Source organism: Nelusetta ayraudi, unplaced genomic scaffold (genome assembly GCF_046127955.1).
Source record: "Nelusetta ayraudi isolate G7.1 ecotype Tasmania unplaced genomic scaffold, CSIRO-AGI_Nayr_v1 ptg000070l, whole genome shotgun sequence".
Classification (NCBI taxonomy): domain Eukaryota; kingdom Metazoa; phylum Chordata; class Actinopteri; order Tetraodontiformes; family Monacanthidae; genus Nelusetta; species Nelusetta ayraudi.
In genome coordinates, this window is record NW_027466120.1 from 862,800 (window position 1) to 888,257 (window position 25,458).

Genomic DNA, 25,458 nt, shown 5'->3' on the forward strand with positions numbered 1-25,458 from the left:
TTTTCGGGCCTTTGTATTTGATCTCTGGCCCCTCCAGAGTAGCAACACACGGTTACCCGCAGTAAAAGCTTTGTAGATCTGTGTATCTCGCTGCTCGTTTCCTCGTATTTCCTGCATCCCGCGAAAACGCTCTGTTTTACTTCACTCCACCCCCGGCCTCCTCCGTGTACGCCTCCCGCCCAGCCCACTCCGCTGTGATTGGTCGCTGCTGAGCCTCACGGACCGACGGTTTGGACGTTTTTTGTGCCTTCCGTGTCCCCGGAAATATATTTTACTTTGTGTACTGACCGTGTTTTTGTTTTGTATTTTTGCGAGACATTTTAATAGGGCTTAGAATGATTTCGGTTCATACTGTTGACTTGTATCAAAACACTGTCCGAGCAGAGAAAATATGTACGCTGAAACCATCACTTCAGTCATAGAGTTGTTTATTATTAGACAAGAATATCTGCACAACTTAAGTCCACACCAAGCACAAAGCAGGAAGAGCTCTATACAACCGATGTAGCGTGAACATCGCTATAAGGAGTGAAACTTGCGAGTCAAAATCGCTGCCTCTTCAGTTTCGCTGCCAGCGAACACAACATACATAACAAGCAGAGCATGGAGTTAGCGGTGGTGGCTAACAGTTCATCAACATGATTCAGCGGTTGTACGTTGCAAGTAGTCTTAAAACTAATGTTGCTTGAGGTCACAATACACTCACAGTCCTCATACATGTTTTCAAATTGTGGTCCTTGGTGCTTCGGTAGTCGCTCGGCAGTCGCTCAGTATATTTTACTTAGTTTTTTTTATTTTTTATTTCCCTGACACCGAAAAAACATTTTCTTGGAGCAGCGCATTGCGACATCACTTCCGGGGCAGAGCGGGGGAGGGCGGAACCAGTCTGAGCTTGGCCATGAAAGGGGATCCGGAACGCATTCACGTCAATGCGTTCCCAGTGTTAAAAAAAAACTCTGTGAACAGAGTGTTTAGAACCATGCCCAACAACTTGCTGGGCTCACGTCCAAACGCATGAACCTCATTATTTGATGATTTTGGATCGTTTGACGATAGGGTTCAACATTATAACAGTATTTAGAGCTCAGAAAAGTGGAAAAGCATCATAGGTGCCCTTTAACTCATCATTGATAAATACCCAGTCTTGGATCACCACAGTCAGTGATTTTGTTGAGCTACAAGGTGGCACCACTCCCTACCGGTGTACAAACAAATGAACAATAAACTGCCGACACGTACAAGTCTGGATAACGAGTCACCAATTAAGTTCATCAAAGAATCCCACACGTAAGCCACTGGACTTTGCTTTGTGTGCTCTGAAAATGTGCTGAGTACTGTAGAAAAGCAATAATAAAATGCGCTTCATACATAAGATGAGATAAGATGAGGTAATCCTTTCTTAGTCCATTGGCACTTGTTATCAAATGGATCTCCTACGTGTCTGGAAAATGATTGACTGCCTTCATCCCTATAAAAGAGTGGGATGGAGAAAAGAGCCAAACAAACCATCTGCTTTGCGTTCGTAGAGTGTTTTGAGAATGAAGACTACGTTGTGTTTTCTCTTTTTGTTGCTGATCTACTCTCTCTGTTCACGGGAGGTTCAATCAGAGGTTGACAATGGGAATTCACCACCTGGGAAACAACTTTCTGATCACGGAAGAGAACTACAAGATACCCCCAACCAACAACAGACATGTAGACCAGATGTCAACTCTGTGCTGAGAGAAATGAGTGCCATGTTGGCTGAGCAGAGGGTGGAGATCAGGCACCTCCAGAAAGAAAACCAAGGTAGGGAAACGGAATGATGAAAAACAATATAGATGGTCGTAAAAGCAGTAAGTAATTGGCTTTGTTACCTTCTTGAAAATCTATTTATGTATTTCTTTTCTTTTCTTTTCTTTTTTTTGTTAAAGCACAAAAGGCCAAGCTGGAGTCGCAAAAGATTGAAGTGGAAAAGCAAAAGACTCAAGTGGACAAACTGGAGCAACAGCTGCAAGGTATTTTGATACATTGTACAGACAAAATACTTCAATTGTCAAAACATAAAATGATATGCAGATGGAATTGCCACAGGCCAGAGAGGACCACAACACTAGGATATGTGATATTGTGATTTGTGTAGTATTGTGTTGATTCAAAATGTCCGAATTAGAAGGACTGCTTTCTTGCTAGTCGGTTGAATTTATTGTCCTTGCACAGAGATGGTTGGTTTTATGTTTGAAGCATTGATTGAAAAACTAAGTTCTGGAACATTGCATATATTTTCCATAAATTTCCAGCTCAAACAGCAGAGTTGAGCTCACTGAAAGCCAGAACAATTGTTACAGAAATCCATGTAGAATAACTGAAGACAGACAAAGAAAGTCAGAACAAAAATGAAAGTAATTATTTTAATTGTTCATATACGACTTATCTTTTCCTAATATAACTCTGTGTCTCAGTCCAACAGGTGGCTTTCTCAGCCTCTCTACTGGCTTCAGGCTCTGGAACTCTCGGCCCATTTAATACTCACACTCCTCTGGTCTTCAAACATGTGGTCACAAACATTGGGAATGCCTACAACCCAAACACAGGTTCTCACTTGGATAGACTTATTACAGTATAGACACTGTTTACTTCTAAGTGGAGAGTGACATCACTAAGTGAGAATTTTCTACTTTCATCCATTGCAGGTTTCTTTATTGCACCGGTGAGAGGAGTCTACCAGTTTGAGTTCTACATCGGTGTATATGGACATGCTTCTCATGGCACAGCTGCTGTGTTGGTCAAAAATGGAGACCATATTTTTGCTGCCTACGAGCATCAGTCATCCAATTTCGTGAGCTCAAGTAATGGTGCCAAACTCCTTCTTGAAGTTGGAGATGTTGTGCATATGAAATTGTGGGAAAACTCAAGAGTCTTTGACAATGAAAACCACCACACGACCTTCAGTGGAAATCTTCTTTTCACAATGTAAAGAGGAAAATTCAGCCTTGCATTGCATCATTCCTGTGTTGTTTTATATCCTTAGAGATTCTTGGAATATTTTTGATGTTTTGTTACTCACCTTAACGTCTGTTTATATGACGGTGAAGGGTTTTATTCATTATTCATCATAAACACAGCAATAAATAAACCCTAAAACAATTAAGCCTTGCAGTACACTACAATCTGTGTAGACATAATGGATACATCATATATATTGTAGGTGCCATTAATGTACATTTTATTTGAATGACTATACTGTTTCAATATTTTACGTTCATAAAGGACAATCTTACGGCTTGGTTTATTTCAATTAAAATGATAACTTTAAGATGAAGGCGTTTATTTACCAAGGTGATTCTTGGTTATTCAAGGGTGTTGCATTCTGGGTATATATAAATAAAAAAAAGTTTGTTTGGATGAGGAGGGAAACTATTGGATCATGGCAGACTGGGATCGTGGAGCCCAAAATTAATTTGACCTCGTTTTTGTTGCTTTTTTGTTTCCTCCACTTTCTTGTTTCAAATTTTAAAATCAACAAGACAAATCAGTTGATTTCAATTCATTGTCAATTCTGCGCAGAAGACCCTTTTAATATGTTTAGGGATAGCTACCATCGTGTCCTATACCAAGGGTGTCCGAATTACGGCCCGCGGTCCAGTTTTTATTGGCCCGCAGCAAATTCTGTAAATATAATTGAATATGGCCCGCACAAGAAGCTTGAGCTCAACTCTGTTGCACTTCTCAGTTTCAACACTAGATGAAGCAAGCCACAGAAACGGTACTTCCTTCTTCACTAAACAACGTTAAGCAAAGAAAATCTTTTACCACAGTCACCGGAAATGGCAGCACCGAGTGTTTGCTTGATTTTGCTTTGCACAGCGGTAATTCATTACAGTAGTGCATGACATTAATTTCACAGACAAAGTATTTATATTTTATAACCATCACTTGAAAAAAGTATTTATTTATTTAGCTATGATGAAACTCATTCAGTAGACTTATTTTTTTTTATTTCTTTTCTTTTCTTTTTTTTAGTTTAAAAAAAAGAAAAGAAAAAAAAAGGACTTCCGTCTTAAGAAAAGAGACGTAATGCGTGAGACATTCTGGCATCACACCGCCACCTGCTGTAGAGACGAGAAATTACAGTGCTTCTGTTCCAGATTCTGCATGTGTCTTAAACGCTGAGCAAAAGATGCTTGCCAACTTCATGTGGAACCTATCTGGAAATTAATTTGCGTACTAAGCTGCGTTACAGCTGGAGCTCGGTTACAGCCTCAGGGCGCACACGGTTTGAAGCTCTAGTCTGAGAAATACAGCATCAGGTCTTATTTGGAGGCTCCAGGTGACGTCGGGAGGAACAAGGCTACAATGATCAACAATGCTCACCTACCACCTCCTCCTGCTCTATATCTACACCTATCTACAGTAAATGACTTGTGCCCTCTGAGGGGCCATCACTTGTGGACTGAGTTTTTAGCTTGATCTCTTGAGAACAGGCCATATCCAACCAAACTCAAAACCAAGGACGTTGTTGTCTCTGATCATTAGCAAACAGATCTTTTTTTAGAATGTTTCAGAGGGGCAAAACCAGCAGAGCACGCTGACAGTCTTTTTTTTTTTTTTACTGTTACTTAACCTTCTTTCGCCGAGGTCATCCCTCGTTTGAAACAGATGCCCGAGCCACCTCAGCTGGCCCCTCTCTGGAGGAGCAGTGGCTCTACTCCCAAGTTCCTCCCGGGTAACTGAGCTCCTCACCCTGTCCCTAAGGGTGCGCCCAGCCACCCTGTGGAGGAAACTCATTTCGACCGCTTGAATTCGCAATCTTGTTCTTTCGGTCACTACCCAAACCTCATGACCATAGGTGAGGGTGGGAACGTAGATTGACCGGGACATTGAGAGCTTCGCCTTTCGGCTTAGCTCCTTCTTCACCACGACAGACCGGTACAGCGACCGCATCACTGCAGATGCCGCACCGATCCGCCTGTCGATCTCACGCTGTATCTTCCCCTCACTCGTGAACAAGACCCCGAGATACTTGAAGTCCTCCACCTGAGGCAGGGTCTCTCCACCGACCCGGAGAGGGCAAACCACCTTTTTCCGGTCGAGAACAATGTACTCGGACTTGGAGGTGCTGATTCTCATCCCAGCCGCTTCACACTCGGCTGCAAACCACCCCAGTGCACATTGGAGGTCTTGGCTCGATGAAGCCAACATGACCACATCATCCGCAAAAAGCAGAGATGCAATTATGTGGTTCCTGAACCGAACCACCTCCGGCAGCCAGGGGCCGCGCCTAGAAATTCTGTCCATGAAAATAATGAACAGAACCGGTGACAAAGGGCAGCCCTGCCGGAGTCCAACATGTACCTGGACCAAGTCTGACTTACTGGCTGCAATGCGAACCAGACTCCTGCTCCGATCATACGGAGCAGGAAGTTGATTAATTCTCCTTTAACCAATCCTTGTGGGAGTCACCTGCCTCAGACTGCCTGGGTCAGCTTCTACAGACTTTGTTATGGAACTGCTAAAATTTGACAATAACTGCACCTGATTAGAGTGTCTGCAAATGTGGAAAACCACAGCACTGTCTAACTCATGTCATGAGTGATAAATGTCCAGTCTTGGATCGCCTCTGTCAGCGATTTTGTTGAATTACATGGTGGCACCACTTCCTTCTGGTGTACCAATAAATGAACAATTAACTGCCAACACGTGCAAATCTAGACAACAAAGAGTCGCCAGTTAAATTCATCAAAGAATCCCACACGTGACTGGCAGCCGCTGGACTTTGCTTAGTGTGCTCTGAAAATGTGCTGGACAGTGTAGAAAAACAATAATAAAATGCACTTTATCCATAAGGTAAGGTAAGGTAAGATAATCCTTTCTTAGTCCATTTGCACTTATCAAATAGATCTCCTGCAGGAGTCTCATGCACGTGTCTGGGAAATGATTGACTGCCTTCATCCTTATAAAAGAGTGGGGTGGAGAAAAGATCAAAACAAACCATCCGACTTGTATTCGTAGAGCGTTTTGAGAATGAAGACTACGTTGTGTTTTCTGTTTTTGCTGCTAATCTACTCTCTCTGCTCAGGAGAGGTTCAATCAGAGTTTGACAATGGGATTTCACCACTGGGAAAGCAACTTTCTGATCACGGAAGAGAACTACAAGATACCCCCAACCAACAACAGACATGTAGACCAGATGTCAACTCTGTGCTGAGAGAAATGAGTGCCATGTTGGCTGAGCAGAGGGTGGAGATCAGGCACCTCCAGAAAGAAAACCAAGGTAGGGAAACGGAATGATGAAAAACAATATAGATGGTCGTAAAAGCAGTAAGTAATTTGCTTTGTTACCTTCTTGAAAATCTATATATGTATTTTTTTTATTTTATTTTTTTGTTAAAGCACAAACGGCCAAGCTGGAGTCGCAAATGATTGAAGTGGAAAAGCAAAAGACTCAAGTGGACAAACTGGAGCAACAGCTGCAAGGTATTTTGATACATTGTACAGACAAAATGCAAATGCCTCAATTGTCAAAACATAAAATTAAAAGCAGATGGAATTGCCACAGGCCAGGGAGGACCACAACACTATGTGATATTGTGATTTGCGTAGTATTGTGTTGAGATGTGGTCCCACCCTTTAGTCCTTCTAATTCTTGGAAGAGCTATCCTCGTGCTTTCTTGCTAGTCGGTTGAATTTATTGTCCTTGCACAGAGATGGTTGGTTTTATGTTTGAAGCATTGATTGAAAAACTAAGTTATGTAACATTGCATATATTTTCCACAAATTTCCAGCTCAAACAGCGGAGTTGGGCTCACTGAAAGCCAGAACAAATGTTACAGAAATCCACATTGAAGAACTGAAGACAGATGTAGTATCTGAATCTATGCATATGTCCTCATGTGATCTTATGTGTATGGCCTGATGTGAACTCAGCGGTGAACCCGCTGTGGCACTCTTTCCCTAAGGATGTTAGGGTCCATATATGGTCTTGTCGTTGCCAAGATCCACCAAATTGAAACCAGATGGCCATTGGGGGTGCAACTATGGAATGCATACATCCTCCTCCACTTCCTGTATCTTCCTCCCTGGTTGCTGGGGGTATAAGAGGTGATGTGAACAAAGGATCATCGGAGTTGCTCACATCTGGCCCAGAGACATCCCCAGGCGTTCTAGGTGCCTGTCTGACTCTTGACTTCTTTGAAATAAACCAGTTTTTATCCAACTAAGTCTGTGTCAGTGAAGACTCCTTCAACATCTACATCACCTGAATCCACCAGAAGAATTCACCACAATTTTGGCGTCACGAACAGGATCTGCTGTGGCTGCTGACGCTGTCGCCATCTGCTTTCTTGACCTGACTGCTGCTCCTTGTCGACAAAAGGTACTGTAGCGCTTTGTTCCTTTTGTCTTAGGAGTGCTGGCTGGTTCAGTTAGGCCTTTGGTGCTGTCTGGCCACACTGTGTAAAGATCATTTGTGTGGGTGTGGATTTGTGTGTTGATGTTGTAGGACCCTTCATCAAAATTCTTTTTTATTTTAAGTGGTTTAGGATCCCTTGGGAAATTCACTTTTTAGTGAAGTGTTTTATTTTTTATTTTAAGATGCTCCAGGAGGTTTCACCGTTGGGTGAAAGATTGGAAGCCTTAGGGGATTCATTGCGAGTTCTCTAGGAAGAGATGTAGAATGCACACCAAGTGTTTCTACATTTAGGGATGCCCTGGATTGCATAAGAAGAGTGCGCGTGTTTTTTGAGCGTCTGGGACGTTCGCTCGAGCTGCCGCGGGATTTGACCTAAGCCCTCTGGGAGGCCGTCTAGCATACGTGGCCGTGAAATCCTGGGTGTCCGTTAGGGATATTCTGGTCAGCAGCTTTCGGGCAGCTGGGACTGTGGGTTAAATATCAGGTTGTAATTGACCTCTCTGGCATATGCTGACGAGTGATGTTTGATGCCGTTTGATCTGATATCCACACTTCAAGGTAGCACAAATTTAGTTTGCATAATTATATGCTGTAGTCTTTTTCTTTGCGGCCGTAGTTGATATGCCGGTTAGGAGTGTGTGACTGTGTTATTTTTGTCGGGTACCATTGTCTGTGTTTTTTCTTTTGGGGGGATGTGCGTGTGTGTGTGAATGAGAGGAGGAGTGACTGGGGTCTTTGTTCTCTGTGTGTCTGTCTGTCTTGATGTTCTTTGTGTGTGGAGAAGTTGGAAGTTTGGAGTTATACATCACCTGTGTTAGAGCTGATATTAGAAATATAGTGGTGTATGTGGAGAGGTTGAACTGATTCCCTCATTGTTAAGTTTATGAGCCTACTGGGGACTTTTGAATAGGCTGAATATAAGGTGTTAGAGGGACATATGTCTTTCAACATCTAGTTAACTTATGAGCCCCAGCTAGGACGTTTTATTGTTCATTAGAATATTTTAAAGTTAAATTCTATGAGCCCAAATGAGGACTTTGCTTAGCTGACATTTGAAGGTCTCTGTTGCGGTGGTGAGGAGAGGAGCCTCATCAGTGACTTTCTGTTGCACCAACACTTGCATGCGTTGAATGTGCTGGCTCTTGCGTGCTTGTGATGCTGGATGTGAAGGAACAGCCGGAGCTGTGAGTGCGTGCAAGGGGGGCTGGACAACGAAATGTGTTGAAATAAAGTATTTTCTTTTTGTTTGTTTTAGGATTGGGTGATTTTGTGGGTTTTTCTTTTCTCATAAGGATTGTGTGCATTTTCTTTTAGTTTATTTTAGGGTTATTTTGGCCTTGAAGGTTTTTGGATTGGGTGTGGTCGGTCTTTGAGTGGTCAGTCGGGGGCTGGTGCGCCTGGCTCCCCAGGAGCTGAGTTGGGTGTTTCACCTTCGGTGGTCAAGTTTGGACTGGGAGTTCTTCCCTGCTTTAAGGGGCGGAGCTTGTTTGCTCCTCCTACGAGTGGGGGTGTCTCTTTTTCCTCGCCCCCTCCTCACGGTTTTTTGGAAAAAAAGGGGGAATAGGTTGGCGATAATAGAGCGGTTTATTAACTTTTGTTGATGGCTGTTTATAATTTGATAATGATTGTTTATAACTTTATAAACTAAAATAATGATTTCTCAATAATTAATAATAAAAAGGTAAATAAGCTTTGTGTTTTCTTTCGAGAAGTTCACCAGTTTATTTATTACCTAATTTTTCTCTTTTCTGTTTCCGTATTTGTGATTCATCTGAACCTGGATCCTTTGGAGGCAGACAGGAGGACGAGTTGCCCTGTTGGTGACGGCATAGAGGTCTTGCATTTAAGGCCAGTGAAATTTATATCATATATTGTTTTTGATTTGAGATTTACAGTTGTTGTCTTGTGGCCTCCTTTTGAACAGGTTCGGAAGGACACAAAATACGTTTTTACACCTTTCACACCATTCTTGTATATTCTGATTTTTTACAGGTCATTCTTAAATCTATTGTCTCTTCCTGGCTCGGTGCATATTATCTTGCTTTATCTTTGTTATTGTAGTTTTTGAAAATTAAGGGTCAATTTTTTAGAATTCATAACTGAGTTTATTTTTTAGATTAAGAGCCCATATCGGAAACCTTTCAGTTCTTTTTACAGTAAATAAGTCCTGCAAAAGAAAGAAAATGACGGAGGTGGTTGCTAAACCTATAACACCGAGGTGGTGCAGAAAAAGAATCCGCTTGTTAAAGGTTTAACAGAAGCCTCTAAGAAGTGGATATCTGGCCGACGCTTGCAGATATTGAGAGACCCTGGCCGGTTGAAGGTACTTTCAATTCCGATGTGACTCAAACCATGAGTGTGCTCATTACAATATACAAGGCTAAAGAGAAAAAAGGTAAAAGAGGTAAATCGCGAGCTGAGAATAGAAAAATTGAACTCGCAATGTTGCAGCTCTTTGAGGATGAGGGACAAAAGTTGAGAGCTGCGGCTGAAGGGAAAGATAAAACGGCTATGGAAGTAATTGCCAAAGCCACGGAGTCAACAGCAACACTACTGGAGAAAATCAATACTCCTTTTTCGCATACTGCTCCGGTGAAAAATCCGCCACCTTATAAGGAAACGGAGTACGCGGACATTTATCCACAGCTTCCAGTAATTAAGCAAAAAGGTAATTACAGCATTAAAGATGATCAGGACAAAATACTCGAGACAGGGAAAGCGAAAACAACGGTGAAAATGTATCCTTCCACGAAAACTAAAACTACAGCAGTGGGGAAACTAGAGGGTAAAATGAGAAAGTTGGAGCTGGACAATAGTGATAGTGACTCGGGAGAGGCCATTGGTGGCTACGATCCTGTCATTAAAAAGATGCTGGCCAGAGCAGAGAAACTAGGATCTAAACTCCGGAGAGCGAAGAAAATACATCAAGATCCCTCTGATGAGAGCTCAGACTCTGATAGTGGAGATGATCCCGACTTTGATCACACACTCAGGACACTTGAAAAGAAAATAGTGCAATGTCGTTCAGACATCTGTGAGGCCAAAACTCCAGAGGTCTGTAGAAAACTGGAAAGGCAATTAAGAGACTTAGAGTCAATAGAAAAATCTTTCCATAGGGAACAATCAGGCTATGCCTTGCGTTCAAGAAAAATAGAAGCATCTGCTAAAATGTGCCCAGTGGTCGTTCGCGGACAAAACTTTGAATATAAACCTTGGCAAAATTCGGACATGTCAGACATATTGGAGAAGCTACCGATTCTCCAGGATGGGGCACATCCTTGGATTTCAAAATTAGAGGAACTTATGGTAGGCACACAGTCTGCAGTGGGTGACATCAAGCGACTTTTAGCTAGTCTCATTGGTGTTCCTGCTATGGAGGAACTTTTGCAGAAGGCTAGGATGCTTCGCTTCATAGGTACAGCGGTAAATGATGCTGAATTATTTGCTGCGTATAGAGGTCAATTTTGGAGTGCGTTGCGTGATGCATTCCCAACAAACGTCCACCCTGATAACATTCTAATGGAGCCGTTGGGAGATCAAGAAAATCCCAGGGCTTATGTGTCAAGAGCTCTCCAATCTTGGAGAAATGTCACAGGCAATGATCCAGACGCTAATCAAATGGAACAATCTATTGTGCGGACTAAAATCCAACAAGGGCTGCCACTGGCAGTACGCAGTAAATTAGCAGAGGTGGTTGGTCTCGGAAGCATGGCCAAAAGCGTGTACATTGATCACATTGCCCATCAAGTTGAACTATTTCGCAAGAAGGAGTTGGACCAGAGAACTCAAGATCAAGAGACTCTCAGAAAACTTAATCAGTTGCAATTAGGTGATAATAAACGTAAAGAGAAAAAATAAGCAGTGGTTATGACAGGTCTCTGATGTTCAAGAAACAGATAGGGGTATATTCACGTGCACCTTAAATACGTATCGGCCTGCAGATGACAAGGAGATGGACAGTTGGAGAACTGTGCCTCTTAAAATCACTATTGTAACTCTGATTCCAACGAGCGGTGACGTTCCTAAAACGGTGCGAACGGTGAAGAAGGAGGTTCAGAAACCGGTGTCTGCTGCACGACCTACGAGTGCAGTGACCAAACGGGAGCGGGATCTTTTGCACCAGGGTGTGATAGTGGATGATGTTGTACTACAAACCACAACTCCATATCTAACAACTTTACAGGCCACAACTTCACAAATTACTACTCAGCAGACCACGACGCTGTTGACAACACCTTCCAGTACTCATATCCCTCTACAAGCTGTTACTACTCCTACGATGACGACACCACAGGCGGAAACGACTCTGTCTCCGAAAGGTGACAGTGTGGCTCACCCTACTACTGTGACAACTACAGTTGTTACAACAAAACCCATTTCAAAGACATCCCAAATGTTGCAGATAAAACCTGAGATTCAAATTGACCTGGAAGTAGCCTTACAGGGTTCAGTAGTAAAGAAAGGGGGGAATTTTCCTGATCCTCAGACGGAAATTCGTGACCTAACAGTAAAAACAGCTGATGAGGATTCCAGTGTACAAGTTGAAATTATCACAAGGCACACCGTAGAAGTGACAGTAGGGGAGAAAGCTGTACTTCCTTGTGATTGCACTTTGGGTGTAGTTGTCTCTGGGTCACCTCATTTGCGTTGGGTTACTCCGAATGGAAAGCGTCTTGATTTTTCCAAGTATACGCCCGGTGATAAATTTGGGTTCATTAATGATCGCAGACCAGGACACATTGAAGGTGATTGTAGTATATTCATACATACAGTCCAACTGGAGGATCAAGGTTCCTATTTTTGTGTTTTCCATGATAGCCAAGGGAAAACAACTTCAGATTCTTCGGATGCAAAGAATTCAGTTCTTAGAACCACCATTGTAACCGTAGTAGTGCCGGAATCGAAGTCACTTCCTGTTGAGACGGGAAGTAATTTGCCCGAGAGAGATTTAGAGGGGGAGTTCAGTGATTCCTCCGACGCGGCTCAATATACCATGCCGGTGGGTATGATTTCAGAAGGGCAACACAAAACTTCGCGTGTCAAAGCGAAACGTGATTATCGATGGAAGGCGTATGGATTTGATTCATCTGTCCTAGAGATTTCGGATCTATTTGCGGCGAAAAATTTGTGGTTTCAACAGCTGACTCATGCAGTAAGATCACAAGCATCCGTCAAAGGACCATGCATCGTAAGAGTGCCTTCACCAAGCACTTGGCCCTCAATTCTAGAGGCCGTAGCAGAGCCGTTGTCTTACGAGTGTCAATTTTCTTTGTTGACATGGCTTTTTCATCTCCAAAGGGGCATGGACCTAAGATCGCGAAATGTGTCGTTGGATGTGAACACCGGTGTTTGCGATCCTTACAGAGGGCTGCCATACATTAATCTATTGGATCAACAGGATGATCTTTTAACAGCAGTACCTGATTCTATCGACGTGAAAACGGAAAGAGTTCCTACATGTTTTTGTGCCAATGATACATATGCTGGTAAGAGTGTGTTTTTAGGGGTGTCAGATTGCAGACAATATCTCATGACGGTGACCAATCCGGATCGGTCTTATAGAGGAAAGTTGTATCCAGTAACTTTCAAGGGAAATAAAAATAGGCCGGACATATCCATAATGGTCGTGAATGATCGTTTGCCTGCAGATGTGACTATTGGCACTTTCAAGGACATCTGGTGGATATGTGGGGACGCAGCTTACTTATTTTTGCCCCATAATTGGGTTGGATGTTGCTACATGGCTACATTGAAACTCCCGTATGAAGCTTTTGCGCTTCAGGTAAGCGCTGATTCCAACAACAGCAGCTCTGCGGCTGCTCCAGGATCTAGACTCAAGAGGGACTTGGCCGAGTTTCACAATCTCGAGTCTTATCATTGGAGAATCAGCTTGGGAGAAAAATGGGGCCTGGGTTTACTCCCATGGTATGGGGTTGTATTTTTAGCGGAACATATTGATAATATCACATATACGCTGCAAGGTTTTGCGAATGAGACAATAAAGGGCTTTGAACATCTATCAAATGCGCAGAGAAGTCATAGACTAACTCTGTTGAAACACGACATGGCCCTTGATTATATTCTGGCCAAGCAAGGAGGTTTGTGCGTGGCATTGAACCTAACAGGTGATGCATGCTACACTTTGATTCCTGATAATGCGGACAATATGACCAATGTGATTGAAGCGTTGAGAAAAATTAGGGATGCGTTTGGTCCCTCGGAAAGCGCAGGGACATCTGCGAGTGCATGGCTTCATGATAGGTTTGGTCCTGTGGGAGTTATGCTTCTACAGGTCTTTAGCGCGGTCGTTGTGTCATTGGGAATATTGTTTTGTGTTTGCACGCTGTCGTTGACGTGTGCAAAGGCGATGATACTCCGATGGATAGGTGTAGTCATGCCTGGCGATGCGGTTCAGATGCCGCTCCTCAAGGATGTTGAGGAGGAGGAGATTGCCACCACTGTGGTGGATAAATATTCGTAGTGGCAGATGTATATTATATTATATTTCTTTTCTTTTTGTATGTTTCTATTCTCTTCCTTGTGGGCGAGCGCCCAAGGGGGGAGATAGTATGTTTACTCATGTTTGATGTTTGATGTTTGACGTATCTCTTGTAATGGAATTACATGTGTGATGTTCTGTGTACAAAGATACTGGCAGATATTTTCTCTGTTTCAGGACAATAGTTGGGGAGCCTACGTGGGGGTGTCAACTAGATTCAGAATGGACTCAGAGACTCAAATAAGCTGAAATCACTGGAGAACCCTGAATGAGGACGCAGAACACGTGAAGATCCTGCATCAGGGGACTGTGAACAACAGAACTCAATGAAACTACTGTGTATTAACCACTGTGTTTGTTTGTATTTAATCTGAATTAATCTGAATTGCAACACGAAATTGATGTTTTAGAGAATAAAGTTATTTGGGGGATTTTATCAGTAGGCAGATGCTTATGGGAACTCAATCTTTTTCTTTGTTTTGGAGAACAGGGAAAGGGGTGTTAGGCAGGGAAAGGTCCACGGTGTAGGTCCGATGGGATGACCAGCCAAGCCCTGGATGTTTGATTTTATTTTTGAGTTTCTCATGTGTGTGTTTGCCAACGTTTTCCCTGAATGCTGTTTTTCTACAGAGTTGATTTGGAGGGCCGTAAGGTGGTCGCCTAGGACAGAGGGGCCGTGAGAGAATTTTCCTATCTAGAAGGATTGTGATGGTTTTTAACTGAAAGATGGCTGTCTGATAGGTTTTTCGCTCTCACACTCTACAAATTTACAGTGTTGCTCATAATCACTATGTTGTATGTAATAACTACTACCTCATCAAGCGGGTACTTTGTGTTTGAATTTACGTTCTTTACTATCCATGTATCATGTGTGGGTATCTTCTGTTTGTTTCGAGACTTTATGAAGTCTCGAAGGGGGGAAATATGTAGTATCTGAATCTATGCATATGTCCTCATGTGATCTTATGTGTATGGCCTGATGTGAACTCAGCGGTGAACCCGCTGTGGCACTCTTTCCCTAAGGATGTTAGGGTCCATATATGGTCTTGTCGTTGCCAAGATCCACCAAATTGAAACCAGATGGCCATTGGGGGTGCAACTATGGAATGCATACATCCTCCTCCACTTCCTGTATCTTCCTCCCTGGTTGCTGGGGGTATAAGAGGTGATGTGAACAAAGGATCATCGGAGTTGCTCACATCTGGCCCAGAGACATCCCCAGGCGTTCTAGGTGCCTGTCTGACTCTTGACTTCTTTGAAATAAACCAGTTTTTATCCAACTAAGTCTGTGTCAGTGAAGACTCCTTCAACATCTACATCACCTGAATCCACCAGAAGAATTCACCACACAGACAAAGAAAGTAAGAACAAAAATGAAAGTAATTATTTTAATTATTCATATACGACTTATCTTTTCCTAATATAACTCTGTGTCTCAGTCCAACAGGTGGCTTTCTCAGCCTCTCTACTGGCTTCAGGCTCTGGAACTCTCGGCCCATTTAATACTCACACTCCTCTGGTCTTCAAACATGTGGTCACAAACATTGGGAATGCCTACAACCCAAACACAGGTTCTCACTTGGATAGACTTATTACAGTATAGACACTGTTTACTTCCACCTGGATGACTGGTGTTTCATCTGAGAATTCTCTACTTCCGTCCATTGCAGGTTTCTTCATTGCGCCAGTGAGAGGAGTCTACCAGTTTGAGTTCTACATCGGTGCACATGGACATGCTTCTCATCCCACAGGTGCTGTGTTGGTCAAAAATGGAGACCATATTTTCATTGCCTACGAGCATCAGCCATCCAATTACATGAGCACAAGTAATGGTGTCAAACTCCTTCTTGAGGTTGGAGATGTTGTGTATCTGAAATTGTGGGTAAACACAAGAGCATTTGACAATGAAAACCACCACACTACCTTCAGTGGAAATCTTCTTTTCACAATGTAAAGAGATAAGAACTCAAGAGTGTACAAATGAAATTGAGTTTTTGGTTCATGGAGAGTAATATAACAAGTAGTTGCTGAAAATGCCATAATAAAATTATTTTCACATTTTGCGTTTATCATTTTACCCAATCTCAGTCAGTGAATAAAGAACAATTTGTCTATCATTTGTTTGTATGTTCAGTATGTATGTATGTATGTATGTATGTATGTATGTATGTATGTATGCATGCATGTATGCATGCATGCACACACAACATAATTCTCACAACACAACATTTTACCCCATGATTTCTCGCGGCTGTGGAGGCAAATAAATATGAACAGTTCAGTGGCTGTGCCCTAGACGCACCGTTTCACACCTTCCAGGATCCCAGGAAGTCAGCTGAAATTAGCGGCATGTACTTGCAAAGACGTATAAATTTAAGTATTCAAATTTCACATAAAATATTCATTAAAATAACATCTGATATATACACACTCACTACAAATTTTGTACTTTGTGCATGTTTTTTCTTTTTTCTGATGTGTGTACATTATTTTGGCCGTTCCTGTAATAGTTTAGCCTGAGACAGATTGGTAGAATGCAAAATCTCAGTCCCTTACTAACTTCCCTAACTAACAGTTTAGATTGTATCAGCCCTTACAAACAGCTGCTAATGCCACACTAACACTTACTGTCTGTCAGTTGGTGAAGAGCAGGAAGTGAAAAGGCTATGTCTCATTTAAAAAGCACACAGGTTTTATTGCATATCAATTTCATGTATAAATTCTTCATAGCATTGGAAAGATTACATTTGGTATACATTGCTATTCTACAGAATTAACATCAGAGTCATATCTTTTCAGTGAATTTTCTCTAAAGTACATCTTCAATAATCACAAGCATCAAAAGAACTGCAATTTCAGAATTGTTCATCATTATTCTACAATCCTTTATTGTTTTTTCATTATGTCTTGTCCCACAAGTCTTTTGTGTGTTTTAGAGGCGCCTGTCAGACGTCAAGAACTTAAAGTCAAACTCACTAACCTAACCACATGTACAATAAGTGCATCTACGGATTTTTTTCTTTTCTGTTTTTTTTTTTTTTTTTTTTTCCTTATTTTTGATTTTGAATACACATTTCACAAATGGACATCATTATGACTACTAAACACGACATGCACAATATCTTTTTTTGTTTGTTTTCAATGGACATAACAGAGGAGATATACAACTGAGATTCAAACAAAACAAGCACCATCCATTTAAACCCATATTTTTTTCCATGATTTTTTTTTCAGACAAATGCATCATTTTTTTTTCATTCATTAAAATACTATACAGTCAAAAAACAAACAAACACAAAAAACAAACAAAAAAACCCAATACGTATATTTTTTCATTCTCCTGTAACAGTTGGGGGCGGGGGCAGCAACCAAGTTCTAAGCGCTGAAACATCTGCCAGAATACTTTGTGAAGTTGGCAGAAAATACTTCAATGTCCTCACTTCCTTTTGCTTCACACAGCGCTAATTCATTACAGTAGTGCATGACATGAATTTCTACATACAGACAACCCAAAGTCTTTATATTTTATAACCACCACTTGAAAAAGAAAGTATATATATATATTTTTTTTTTTAGCTATCATGAAACTCATTCAGTAGAATGATTTTTTTTCTTTTTTTAAAAAAAGACTTCCGTCTTAAGAAAAGAGACGTGACGCTATAGTTCTGGCATCACACCGCCACCTGCTGTAGAGACGAGAAATTACAGTGCTTCTGTTCCAGATTCTGCATGTGTCTTAAACGCTGAGCAAAAGATGCTTGCCAACTTCATGTGGAACCTATCTGGAAATTAATTTGCGTACTAAGCTGCGTTACAGCTGGAGCTCGGTTACAGCCTCAGGGCGCACACGGTTTGAAGCTCTAGTCTGAGAAATACAGCATCAGGTCTTATTTGGAGGCTCCAGGTGACGTCGGGAGGAACAAGGCTACAATGATCAACAATGCTCACCTACCACCTCCTCCTGCTCTATATCTACACCTATCTACAGTAAATGACTTGTGCCCTCTGAGGGGCCATCACTTGTGGACTGAGTTTTTAGCTTGATCTCTTGAGAACAGGCCATATCCAACCAAACTCAAAACCAAGGACGTTGTTGTCTCTGATCATTAGCAAACAGATCTTTTTTTTTTTTAGAATGTTTCAGAGGGGCAAAACCAGCAGAGCACGCTGACAGTCTTTTTTTTTTTTCAGTTAGTTAACCTCCTTCTGCCGAGGTCACCACTCGTTCTTTTTTTTTTCTCTTCCTTTTTAGGATCAGATGCCCATGCAGATGTGATCATGTGTTTTCGACTTTTGGACAATGAGATTAAAAAAAGAACAATAATCACGCAAAATCCATGAAATGGAAAACAAAAATGAGAAGGAGCTGTGTCCGATAAAAGCCTGCCAGATTCAATATAATGCCCATTTATTTTATTTATAATGCAAGTTGCTCAAGAACAAACTGGATTTAAAGAGGACACACTGAGGATACTGGGTAAAATGCTTAAAATAATATAAGAATGTTAAAATGCCAAAGACCTACAGCTAACTACAGCTACCGTTTTCTATAAATTAACAACAACTCATTTGAATGGTTTCTTTCTGTTTTGGCACACTAACCCATCAAAAACAGAGATTCAAAATCTCATCAATGTTCAGACTGGCGCTCATTCCTTCAGCAACAAGAGAGGGATGACATGACTTGTCCTCATGTTCATCTCTCCGGTCAGGATAAGAAAAAAAAACAAAAAAAAAACAGAAAAAATAAATACAAACACACACTTCTGAAATCAAATTTATAAGAGCGTAATAATAATAAGTAGGAAAAAAGTGTGACAGCAAAAGGCAAGCCCCTTGGAAATGAAATGATTGTCAGAGAACAAAACATCTTCTATGGATTATTTGGCACATACCACTGCACATACCACTGTTGCTATGAACATCTAGGTTATTTTGTACATCATGTGACAATATCATACAATTTTGGTCCTTCTCTAAAATAATTATATTAACAATTTAGCACTGTGGTGCCTACAAAGGAACAATACTGTTGTATCTAATAGGGGGAAAGGGTAAATAAAATTAACAAACAACAACAAAATAAACAAGCAGAGAAAGACTTTACTCATTTTCCTTTGCTCTTCTTAGCTCATTGAAATCGCCTCATGCTGCGCACATTAATCTCCGTGAAATCATTCAGAGTAGGAACAAAAAAAAAACAAACAAAAAAAAACAGCAGTCTAACTGGATCTGTTAATTTATCAAGTAACATTTTAGCGTGGCGCTACTGTTGATTCAAATGAAACGACGTCGGTGAGAGAGATTGAGAGAGAGAGAGAGAGAGAGAGAGAGAGAGAGAGAGAGAGAGAGAGAGAGAGAGATTGAGAGAGAGAGAGAGAGATTGAGAAAGCCCACCGTGGTTCTCAGTGAAACAGCACCACCCAGTGGACATGTGACGCGGTGCTGCTGCTGCAGTGCTTGTTTGTAGGGCGTGTGCACAGACTTTTAGAGACGTGCTAGTCGTTAACTGTCTTTACAAGAAAGCCTCACGCGGGTCTCTCTGCGGGCGGTGCATGACGGGAGGAGCGCAGTCATGCCGAGCTTTCAGCGCCGTCGAGTGTTTTCCAGCGCTGTTGAGATCAAGTCCTTCACATCAACAGGAGCTTAGCAGTGCTTTCTCGTCGACGGTCTCGTGAGACTCCTCTCTATTGGGGACAGACGGCCCCTCCCTTCTCCTCCCCTCCCGTCTGTCATGCACTCTTACAAGTGAACACACACACACACACACACACACACACACACACACACACACACACACACACACGCACGGACACTTTCTACCTCTGTACTTGACACTGAAATTTCCTCTCTCGGGTGCTATGTCGTCTCACTACACCACACGTCCGCTCGGCGACTTCGAAGCCAACCCGACCGTCCTTCAATCGTCACCCCCCCGGCTCTCCGTCTGTCTCTAAGTCTCTAGATGTGGTTGAGCGGGTGAAAACTGCTGGTCTCAGACGGTCCACTTCCCATGCTCAGCCAGGCGTCCAGGGAGTTCTGGGATGGCCCGTGCAAAGGGTTGTTCTCTGAGAGCGACAGCATCATTGCATAAGCCTGCGGGTGAGAGAAAACGCCATGTTTTAATTAGATGAGAGAAAACACAATTTGTTTTTATGACATGAGCAAACTGCATTGGAGGAGCAGTGTTTCTGTCTAGCTAGGTTGCGCTTGATGTGAATGTTAAAGTGTCTTTGTTCATTTTTTTTGTGTTTTGCACTGGCAGCTCGTTTAAATTGATTGTGTTTCCTTCTAATGTACTTATTGATTCTTCATATTACATTTAATTGCATCGCATCATGTCACAATCACACCAAATACCGTATTGTATTGTACCAAAGGTGCTGGGTCACATTGTATCATATCATGTTGTGTGCTTCTGCATTATATTGTGTCGTCTTGTATTGTACATTGAGCGATGTATTCAATTGTATCATATAAATCAAATTTTCTAATACCATTATTTTCATATCACAATTGTCCCCCAACATTGCAGTAGACCTGCATCCCAAATCATAAATGAATGACAGGGTCTCAATAACTCAGTGAAAATTGGAACTGCTGTCTGTGTGGTATAGGACATTTCAAGAAGATAAAAAACAGGAAGAAAGGAAAAAAATTCCACCTCATTTGTTAGTAAAGATGCAGAAAGAGATAAAGGATCTGTACAAGAGGTGCTTTTTGGAGCCTCGGGCACTTTGTTAACTTGAAATTGTAAAAAAAAGAAAAAGAAACTCTATTCAGTGGAGACTTGAATAGGCCCTTTGCTGTCCTCTCCCTCTCATCTTCCCTCCCCTCCCGCTTTCACATCCCTAAAGCCACATACCTGGGTTTTAGCCTGCCTGTACAACGTTTCTTTTAAAGCCTCCGACTCTAACGAGGCGTTAAATATGTCTTTAACGTCAAAGGGCTGCTCGCCACTGGCCGCTTTGCGGAGGCCCTCCAGGCTCTTGGGAAAGCTGGGCAGACCCTCGAGGTCCAAGAGGGAGCCCTCCTCCTCTATACACCTGCACGCCGAGAGACGGTGCGAGGGCGGGTGGAGGGGTGAGTGATTGGAGGAGAAGATGGGAGTGGTGAATGGGACAGATGGAGTTAGTGGAGGTGAAAAAGAAAGGAGGACGAAAGGAGGAGAGTTAGATTAAGGTCACAGGAGGAGAGAGGAGTTGTATATTTGCTAAAAAAAAAAAAGAAAAAAGAAAAAAAAGACAGTTATTGGAAATAACTGGAAGTAGAAAGTGGAGCAGAGAGTGACATTAAACCAGCTTTCAATCAGGGTTGAAAGATTTTTAGTTTGCTGGTACTCTGTTCTAAATGTTCAAAGTCTCTGTCTTTCCCTCTGTTTGTGTGTAGGTTTTGAGGTGGCTTATGCCAAAATACCCAGTTTATACACTCTTATAGAGAAGTGTGCATTTGTAGTCTTGGTCTCAGAGAGCGTCCTCAACGCCTCTCTCCCGCTAGGTCAGTACCTGCGGGTGTGTTCGTAGTTCATGGCCAGGGATCCCGCCTCCTCCTCCTCCTCGTCCTCCTCGTAGGCGCCGGTCGTCACCGGGGACGGGGACTCTGGGGCCTCGTCGTGGGACTTCTCGGTCAGGCTGCCTTCCTCCTCCTCCTCGTCGTCACCCTCCACCTCCTCCTCCTCCTCCAGCCCCTGGAGCCTCAGCTTGGAGTTGGATAGGCTGTGAGCGGGCGGGCGCTCCTCCTCGGCGTGATCGGATCTGAACAAGTTGGGAAGAGGAGGCAAAGTTGTTGCTACTGCAGCTGGACTTCAACTCGACAATGCAACAGTGCCCTGAGCCCATTTGGTTTACCAGTACTAAACTAGCGCTGGATTGGAAACGCAGCTCAGACGACTTCAACCTTTATTTGTGAAAGCAAACACCTGACGCTTACTGTTGTTGGTGAACTACAACTAAAAGTTAGAATGATTAATGGAGCTTTTATTCTTTGGCGTTTGCTTGTGATCAGAGCTCAGAGAGACATAAATAATCTGTTGACAGCGTGTGCAGTCTAAACTCCGGTGTCCACACAAACAACACGGCTGCTGACATTCTGCCCAGGGCAGGTTTTTCAAAGGGCCCCCACCTATGATTAATTGGCCTGCTGCTCAGACGCGGAGGTGGAGATGCCCCTGCCTCACACTGCCTCCCCTCCACATCCTGCGTTACTGGAGGAAGACGACAGCTGATCTGCAAACAGCCTATCAGCGCGCCGCCATTACGACCTGCCATGTGTACATTTTCCAGCCAAGACCCCCACCCCGACCCCACCCTCCCTCACATCACACCGTGCATCACCTCACCCCCAGACCAAGATGTCATGCCTCATGATATCATTTCCTCCGGGCCAGCAAATTTACCCGGTCCAGTTTTGTTTTGTTCTTTGCCACGCACCGGACATTTATCAAGTCAGACAGGATTACCGCTGGGACTGGGTGCACGGGGACAGGCCTGGGTCACACACAGTGGGTGGGTAAAGCAGGCAAGAGGGGAGGCGAGGGGACGGTGAAAAAAAAAAAAGTTCTCCTCTTTCAATCTAGATTAAATATCACCATAATCAAATTGCAGGGCTAGTTGGCGGGGGAAAAGTCCATGCCTGTGTGCGCAGCGAGAGGGCCAGCTCCGACAGAGGGGGCCCTGGGTTTTGTCATTTAGTCTAAACACGTCAGTTGGGTGTTTGTGTTAGCAGACCAGGGGTATGGACACGGCGGCTGGACAGGGGGGGGGCAGAGCTCCATCATCAGTGGATCTCCTAGATAAATGCCTCAACTTGAGTCTCCCCCAGGGGTCCGAACTGCCAGTGCTGGCTGAGCTCTAATCCAAACCATGGAGCTCGAGACGTGGCCCTCCATCCAGCCCTAAATTATGGATGTGGTCCAGAGAGAACAGATAGTTCTCCAGCACCTCACTCTAAACCCCTTTTGCATGAACCCCTCTCGTCCTCGGGGGAACAGTATTGTCTCTGCCTCCGATCTCACCAAGTTCCATGTGGAAACTAGAGCGACAGAGGATTTTTGTTTTGACTGGCGAGGATGCCGAAGAAGTACATTTTTTCCATTTAAAAGGGGGTGAAACTATGTTGCAAGAGCAGTTAGAAGTGATTACAGACGGTCCACGGGCGTGTGTTAGCGCTCGGCTTTTTGACTTCAGTCACTCGGAGGGAGAATAAACAGTGGGCTGTCTCGTGGGAGGACAGAAAGCACAATACTTAGTCTGAATTACAGATATTAAACTGTCAGGGCAGCTTGTTGTGGATGAGACCCAGTATTGATCCCAGATGGCAGGGGGGGCTAAATTGCCACCGGCTCTGCTGGCTCTAATGTGTGTTGACAGGAAGGAGGTGGGGTGACAGGAGATGAGATGGACAGAGAGTGAGACTACCCGAATGGAATTCAGCCTGAGTCTGAGAGAGACAGGCGGAGATGGATCAGGCAAAATGGGCAGAATAAGAAAACTTATACTCGGGCTCATTCTTAAAAATGAAAATTCAAACAATGACGAGCTGGAGCTGTTTGACCCACTTCTATCTTTTTTGTTTTGGCTACTGAAAGACAGGAAGAAATCGTTCTTGGACTTGATCTGAAACTTTTATTTTTGTATGGCGAGGTAGTAGTGGAAGTTGCAACTGATCCTGTGGTTACTGTTGAAATTGTTTTTTGGAAAGGACGCCTCGGTTGACATTTCAACCAATAGAGGGCGGTATGCACCAAGGACAAGGAAGTACTGTATTGCGTTTTAGAGAAGAGTGAGCCAAGGGCTCCTCCGTTTTTGGAACGCAAGGAAATTGTTGTTTGTGTGTGTGTGTGTGTGTGTGTGTGTGTGTGTGTGTGTGTGTGTGTGTGTGTGTGTTTATGTGTTCCTATTCTTCCCTACCTGTTAGGATTGGGTCTGATTCTAAAAACAGAGATATTAAAAATAGGTTGTGTTTTCATGAGGATGTTTAACTTGCAATTATTGTTTCAGAGTCAGGATTACATTTGGATTTAGGCCGAGGCTGGGCTCAGACCGAGACACTGGCACGACCACCGGACGTTAGGCACGTGGATGGAATGTGATTAGTGACAACCTCTGAAAAATTCTTCAATCAAACGAGCTCCGTGCAAAGCGAGTCTCCTCGTTACCTCTTATCCGTGGAGCTGGAGGCCTGGTTCATCTCACTGTTGGATATGAAGTTGCGGATTTCTGAGAAGTACGAGTCCTCCTTCTCATCTAAAAGTGCATGATTGTCTGGCTCGGAGTTTGGGGAGGAGATGGTGGTTCCCAGGTTGGACAGCATCCCAGACTGTTGGCTCACTGGTGGGGAAAGTGTGCAGACGGACACATAAACACACAGGGACGTGCACACCAGCCACACACACACACGGCCAAATATACAAGAATGATTGGTTTGATGATCATCGGCCATGGATAATAGATGAGTTTGAGGAAAATGCTCGACGTTATGAGGGTCATTATTCACATTTTAAGGCCCCTATCAGAGAGCTGAGACTGTACATTTCATTTACAGGAAACCAGTGCAGAAGAAGACAAAAAACAGAAGAGGAACCTCAGTGTTTCAGCTTTTGTCGGCACTTCCCTGTGGGTTTTCTTTAGCTTAATTAAGGAAAAAGCTGGCGACCAGCTTCATACTAATGCACACGGCCCCCAGACAGTCAGTTTGAACGCTGCTCCCGTTGACGCTATTAAGTACTGCAGTGGAAATTATTTGAATGAGGTAAAAATCCAGGTGTGTCGCAGCTTGGTTTAAAAGTGGAAATGTCAGCAACAGCGAGGATGGAATTAATTAGATGAATGTGTTTAAATAGCTTTGAGCGTGAAATTTCGGTCGTGAAAGGTTCCAATTTAGACAAAACCAATTTCATCAGTGTTCTGATAAACCCCCCAGAAAGTGCACAGATTTCTGCTTTTATTTGCTCTTTCTACTAGAAAAAGTGGGCTAAAATACACGGTTCTGGAAGTCAGCCCTTTGTGATGTCACTAAGGGAACACCCTATACCTTTTGTGTCACGCAGCTAAAATAGGTCCTAAATTGTTTGCTGTATGCTGTACTTTTCTGTTAAAGGTAGCCATCGATTAAGTGAGAGAGTGGAACCAAATTTTGAGGAGAACTATGCTTTAATTTTGTCCGTTGACGATTTCCAATTGGGTTCTACAGACCACATCTTTTATTTATTCAGCTGATGTACCAGAAGTTCCACATGAATTTGAATATTCACGTTCTCCTCTCACAGACAACCAACCAACTTGTAGGTTGAGCGGACACTGACCAGGAATGTTCTCGTGCTCGTGCTTCTTGAGATGGCGGTCCAGGTTGGTTTGCTGACCAAAGCAGCGGTTGCACAGGTGACATTTGAAGGGCTTCTCCTTGTTGTGGATGTTGCGCACGTGGCGCTGAAGATTGGATGAGATGCTGAATGAGCGATCACAGTATTTACACCTGCCAGAAGAGGAGAAGAGGAGACGTGAGCACGGTGGAACGAGCACTGATTCCCAGGACTCGTCCTCCTGCTGTCGTAAGACAGGGAATCCCCCCC

The 25,458-nt window shown here is 43.1% G+C and overlaps 3 protein-coding genes across 12 annotated transcripts in view; 2 read left to right on the forward strand and 1 right to left on the reverse strand.

Moving 5' to 3' along the window:
- The first annotated feature begins 1,460 nt into the window (after nucleotides 1–1,460).
- Nucleotides 1,461–3,058, forward strand: LOC142898795 (complement C1q-like protein 2). The gene is made up of 4 exons (XM_076042016.1): nucleotides 1,461–1,788; nucleotides 1,914–1,997; nucleotides 2,442–2,573; nucleotides 2,673–3,058. Exons 1-4 carry the CDS (start codon nucleotides 1,539–1,541, stop codon nucleotides 2,954–2,956), a joined length of 750 nt encoding a protein of 249 aa, XP_075898131.1. The 5' UTR covers nucleotides 1,461–1,538; the 3' UTR covers nucleotides 2,957–3,058.
- A 2,426-nt stretch (nucleotides 3,059–5,484) lies between these two features.
- On the forward strand, nucleotides 5,485–15,858 carry LOC142898790 (complement C1q-like protein 2). Of its 2 annotated transcripts, XM_076042012.1 has the most exons (4): nucleotides 5,485–6,253; nucleotides 6,373–6,456; nucleotides 15,329–15,460; nucleotides 15,560–15,858. In XM_076042012.1, the coding sequence occupies exons 1-4, from the start codon at nucleotides 6,004–6,006 to the stop codon at nucleotides 15,841–15,843; spliced, it is 750 nt and encodes a 249-aa protein (XP_075898127.1). In that variant the 5' UTR covers nucleotides 5,485–6,003; the 3' UTR covers nucleotides 15,844–15,858. The 2 variants fall into 2 exon arrangements, 1 of the variants encoding a protein (XP_075898127.1); XR_012928645.1 differs by lacking the exons at nucleotides 15,329–15,460; nucleotides 15,560–15,858 and adding an exon at nucleotides 6,765–6,840 and having other exon boundaries at nucleotides 5,498–6,253.
- A 700-nt stretch (nucleotides 15,859–16,558) lies between these two features.
- The window catches only part of prdm16 (PR domain containing 16), a 166,414-nt gene continuing 157,514 nt past the window's right edge, over nucleotides 16,559–25,458 (reverse strand). For all 9 annotated transcript variants that reach the window (XM_076042381.1, XM_076042376.1, XM_076042382.1 and 6 more), the window contains 4 exons: nucleotides 25,192–25,361; nucleotides 24,046–24,217; nucleotides 21,395–21,643; nucleotides 16,559–19,985 (listed from right to left, as the gene is read on the reverse strand). In XM_076042381.1, coding sequence (XP_075898496.1) covers nucleotides 19,973–19,985; nucleotides 21,395–21,643; nucleotides 24,046–24,217; nucleotides 25,192–25,361 — 604 coding nt within the window. In that variant the 3' untranslated portion in view covers nucleotides 16,559–19,972. The remainder of the gene's footprint in view (nucleotides 19,986–21,394; nucleotides 21,644–24,045; nucleotides 24,218–25,191; nucleotides 25,362–25,458) is intronic.

What these genes read in the sequence shown, in the direction of transcription:
- LOC142898795 (XM_076042016.1), top strand. Translation starts at nt 1,539, where the DNA reads ATGAAGACTACGTTGTGTTTTCTCTTTTTGTTGCTGATCTACTCTCTC. An exon ending in CCTCCAGAAAGAAAACCAAG is followed by an intron (nt 1,789 to 1,913) that starts GTAGGGAAACGG and finishes TTTTTGTTAAAG; the next exon opens with CACAAAAGGCCAAGCTGGAG. An exon ending in ACTGGAGCAACAGCTGCAAG is followed by an intron (nt 1,998 to 2,441) that starts GTATTTTGATAC and finishes TCTGTGTCTCAG; the next exon opens with TCCAACAGGTGGCTTTCTCA.
- LOC142898790 (XM_076042012.1), top strand. Translation starts at nt 6,004, where the DNA reads ATGAAGACTACGTTGTGTTTTCTGTTTTTGCTGCTAATCTACTCTCTC. An exon ending in CCTCCAGAAAGAAAACCAAG is followed by an intron (nt 6,254 to 6,372) that starts GTAGGGAAACGG and finishes TTTTTGTTAAAG; the next exon opens with CACAAACGGCCAAGCTGGAG. An exon ending in ACTGGAGCAACAGCTGCAAG is followed by an intron (nt 6,457 to 15,328) that starts GTATTTTGATAC and finishes TCTGTGTCTCAG; the next exon opens with TCCAACAGGTGGCTTTCTCA.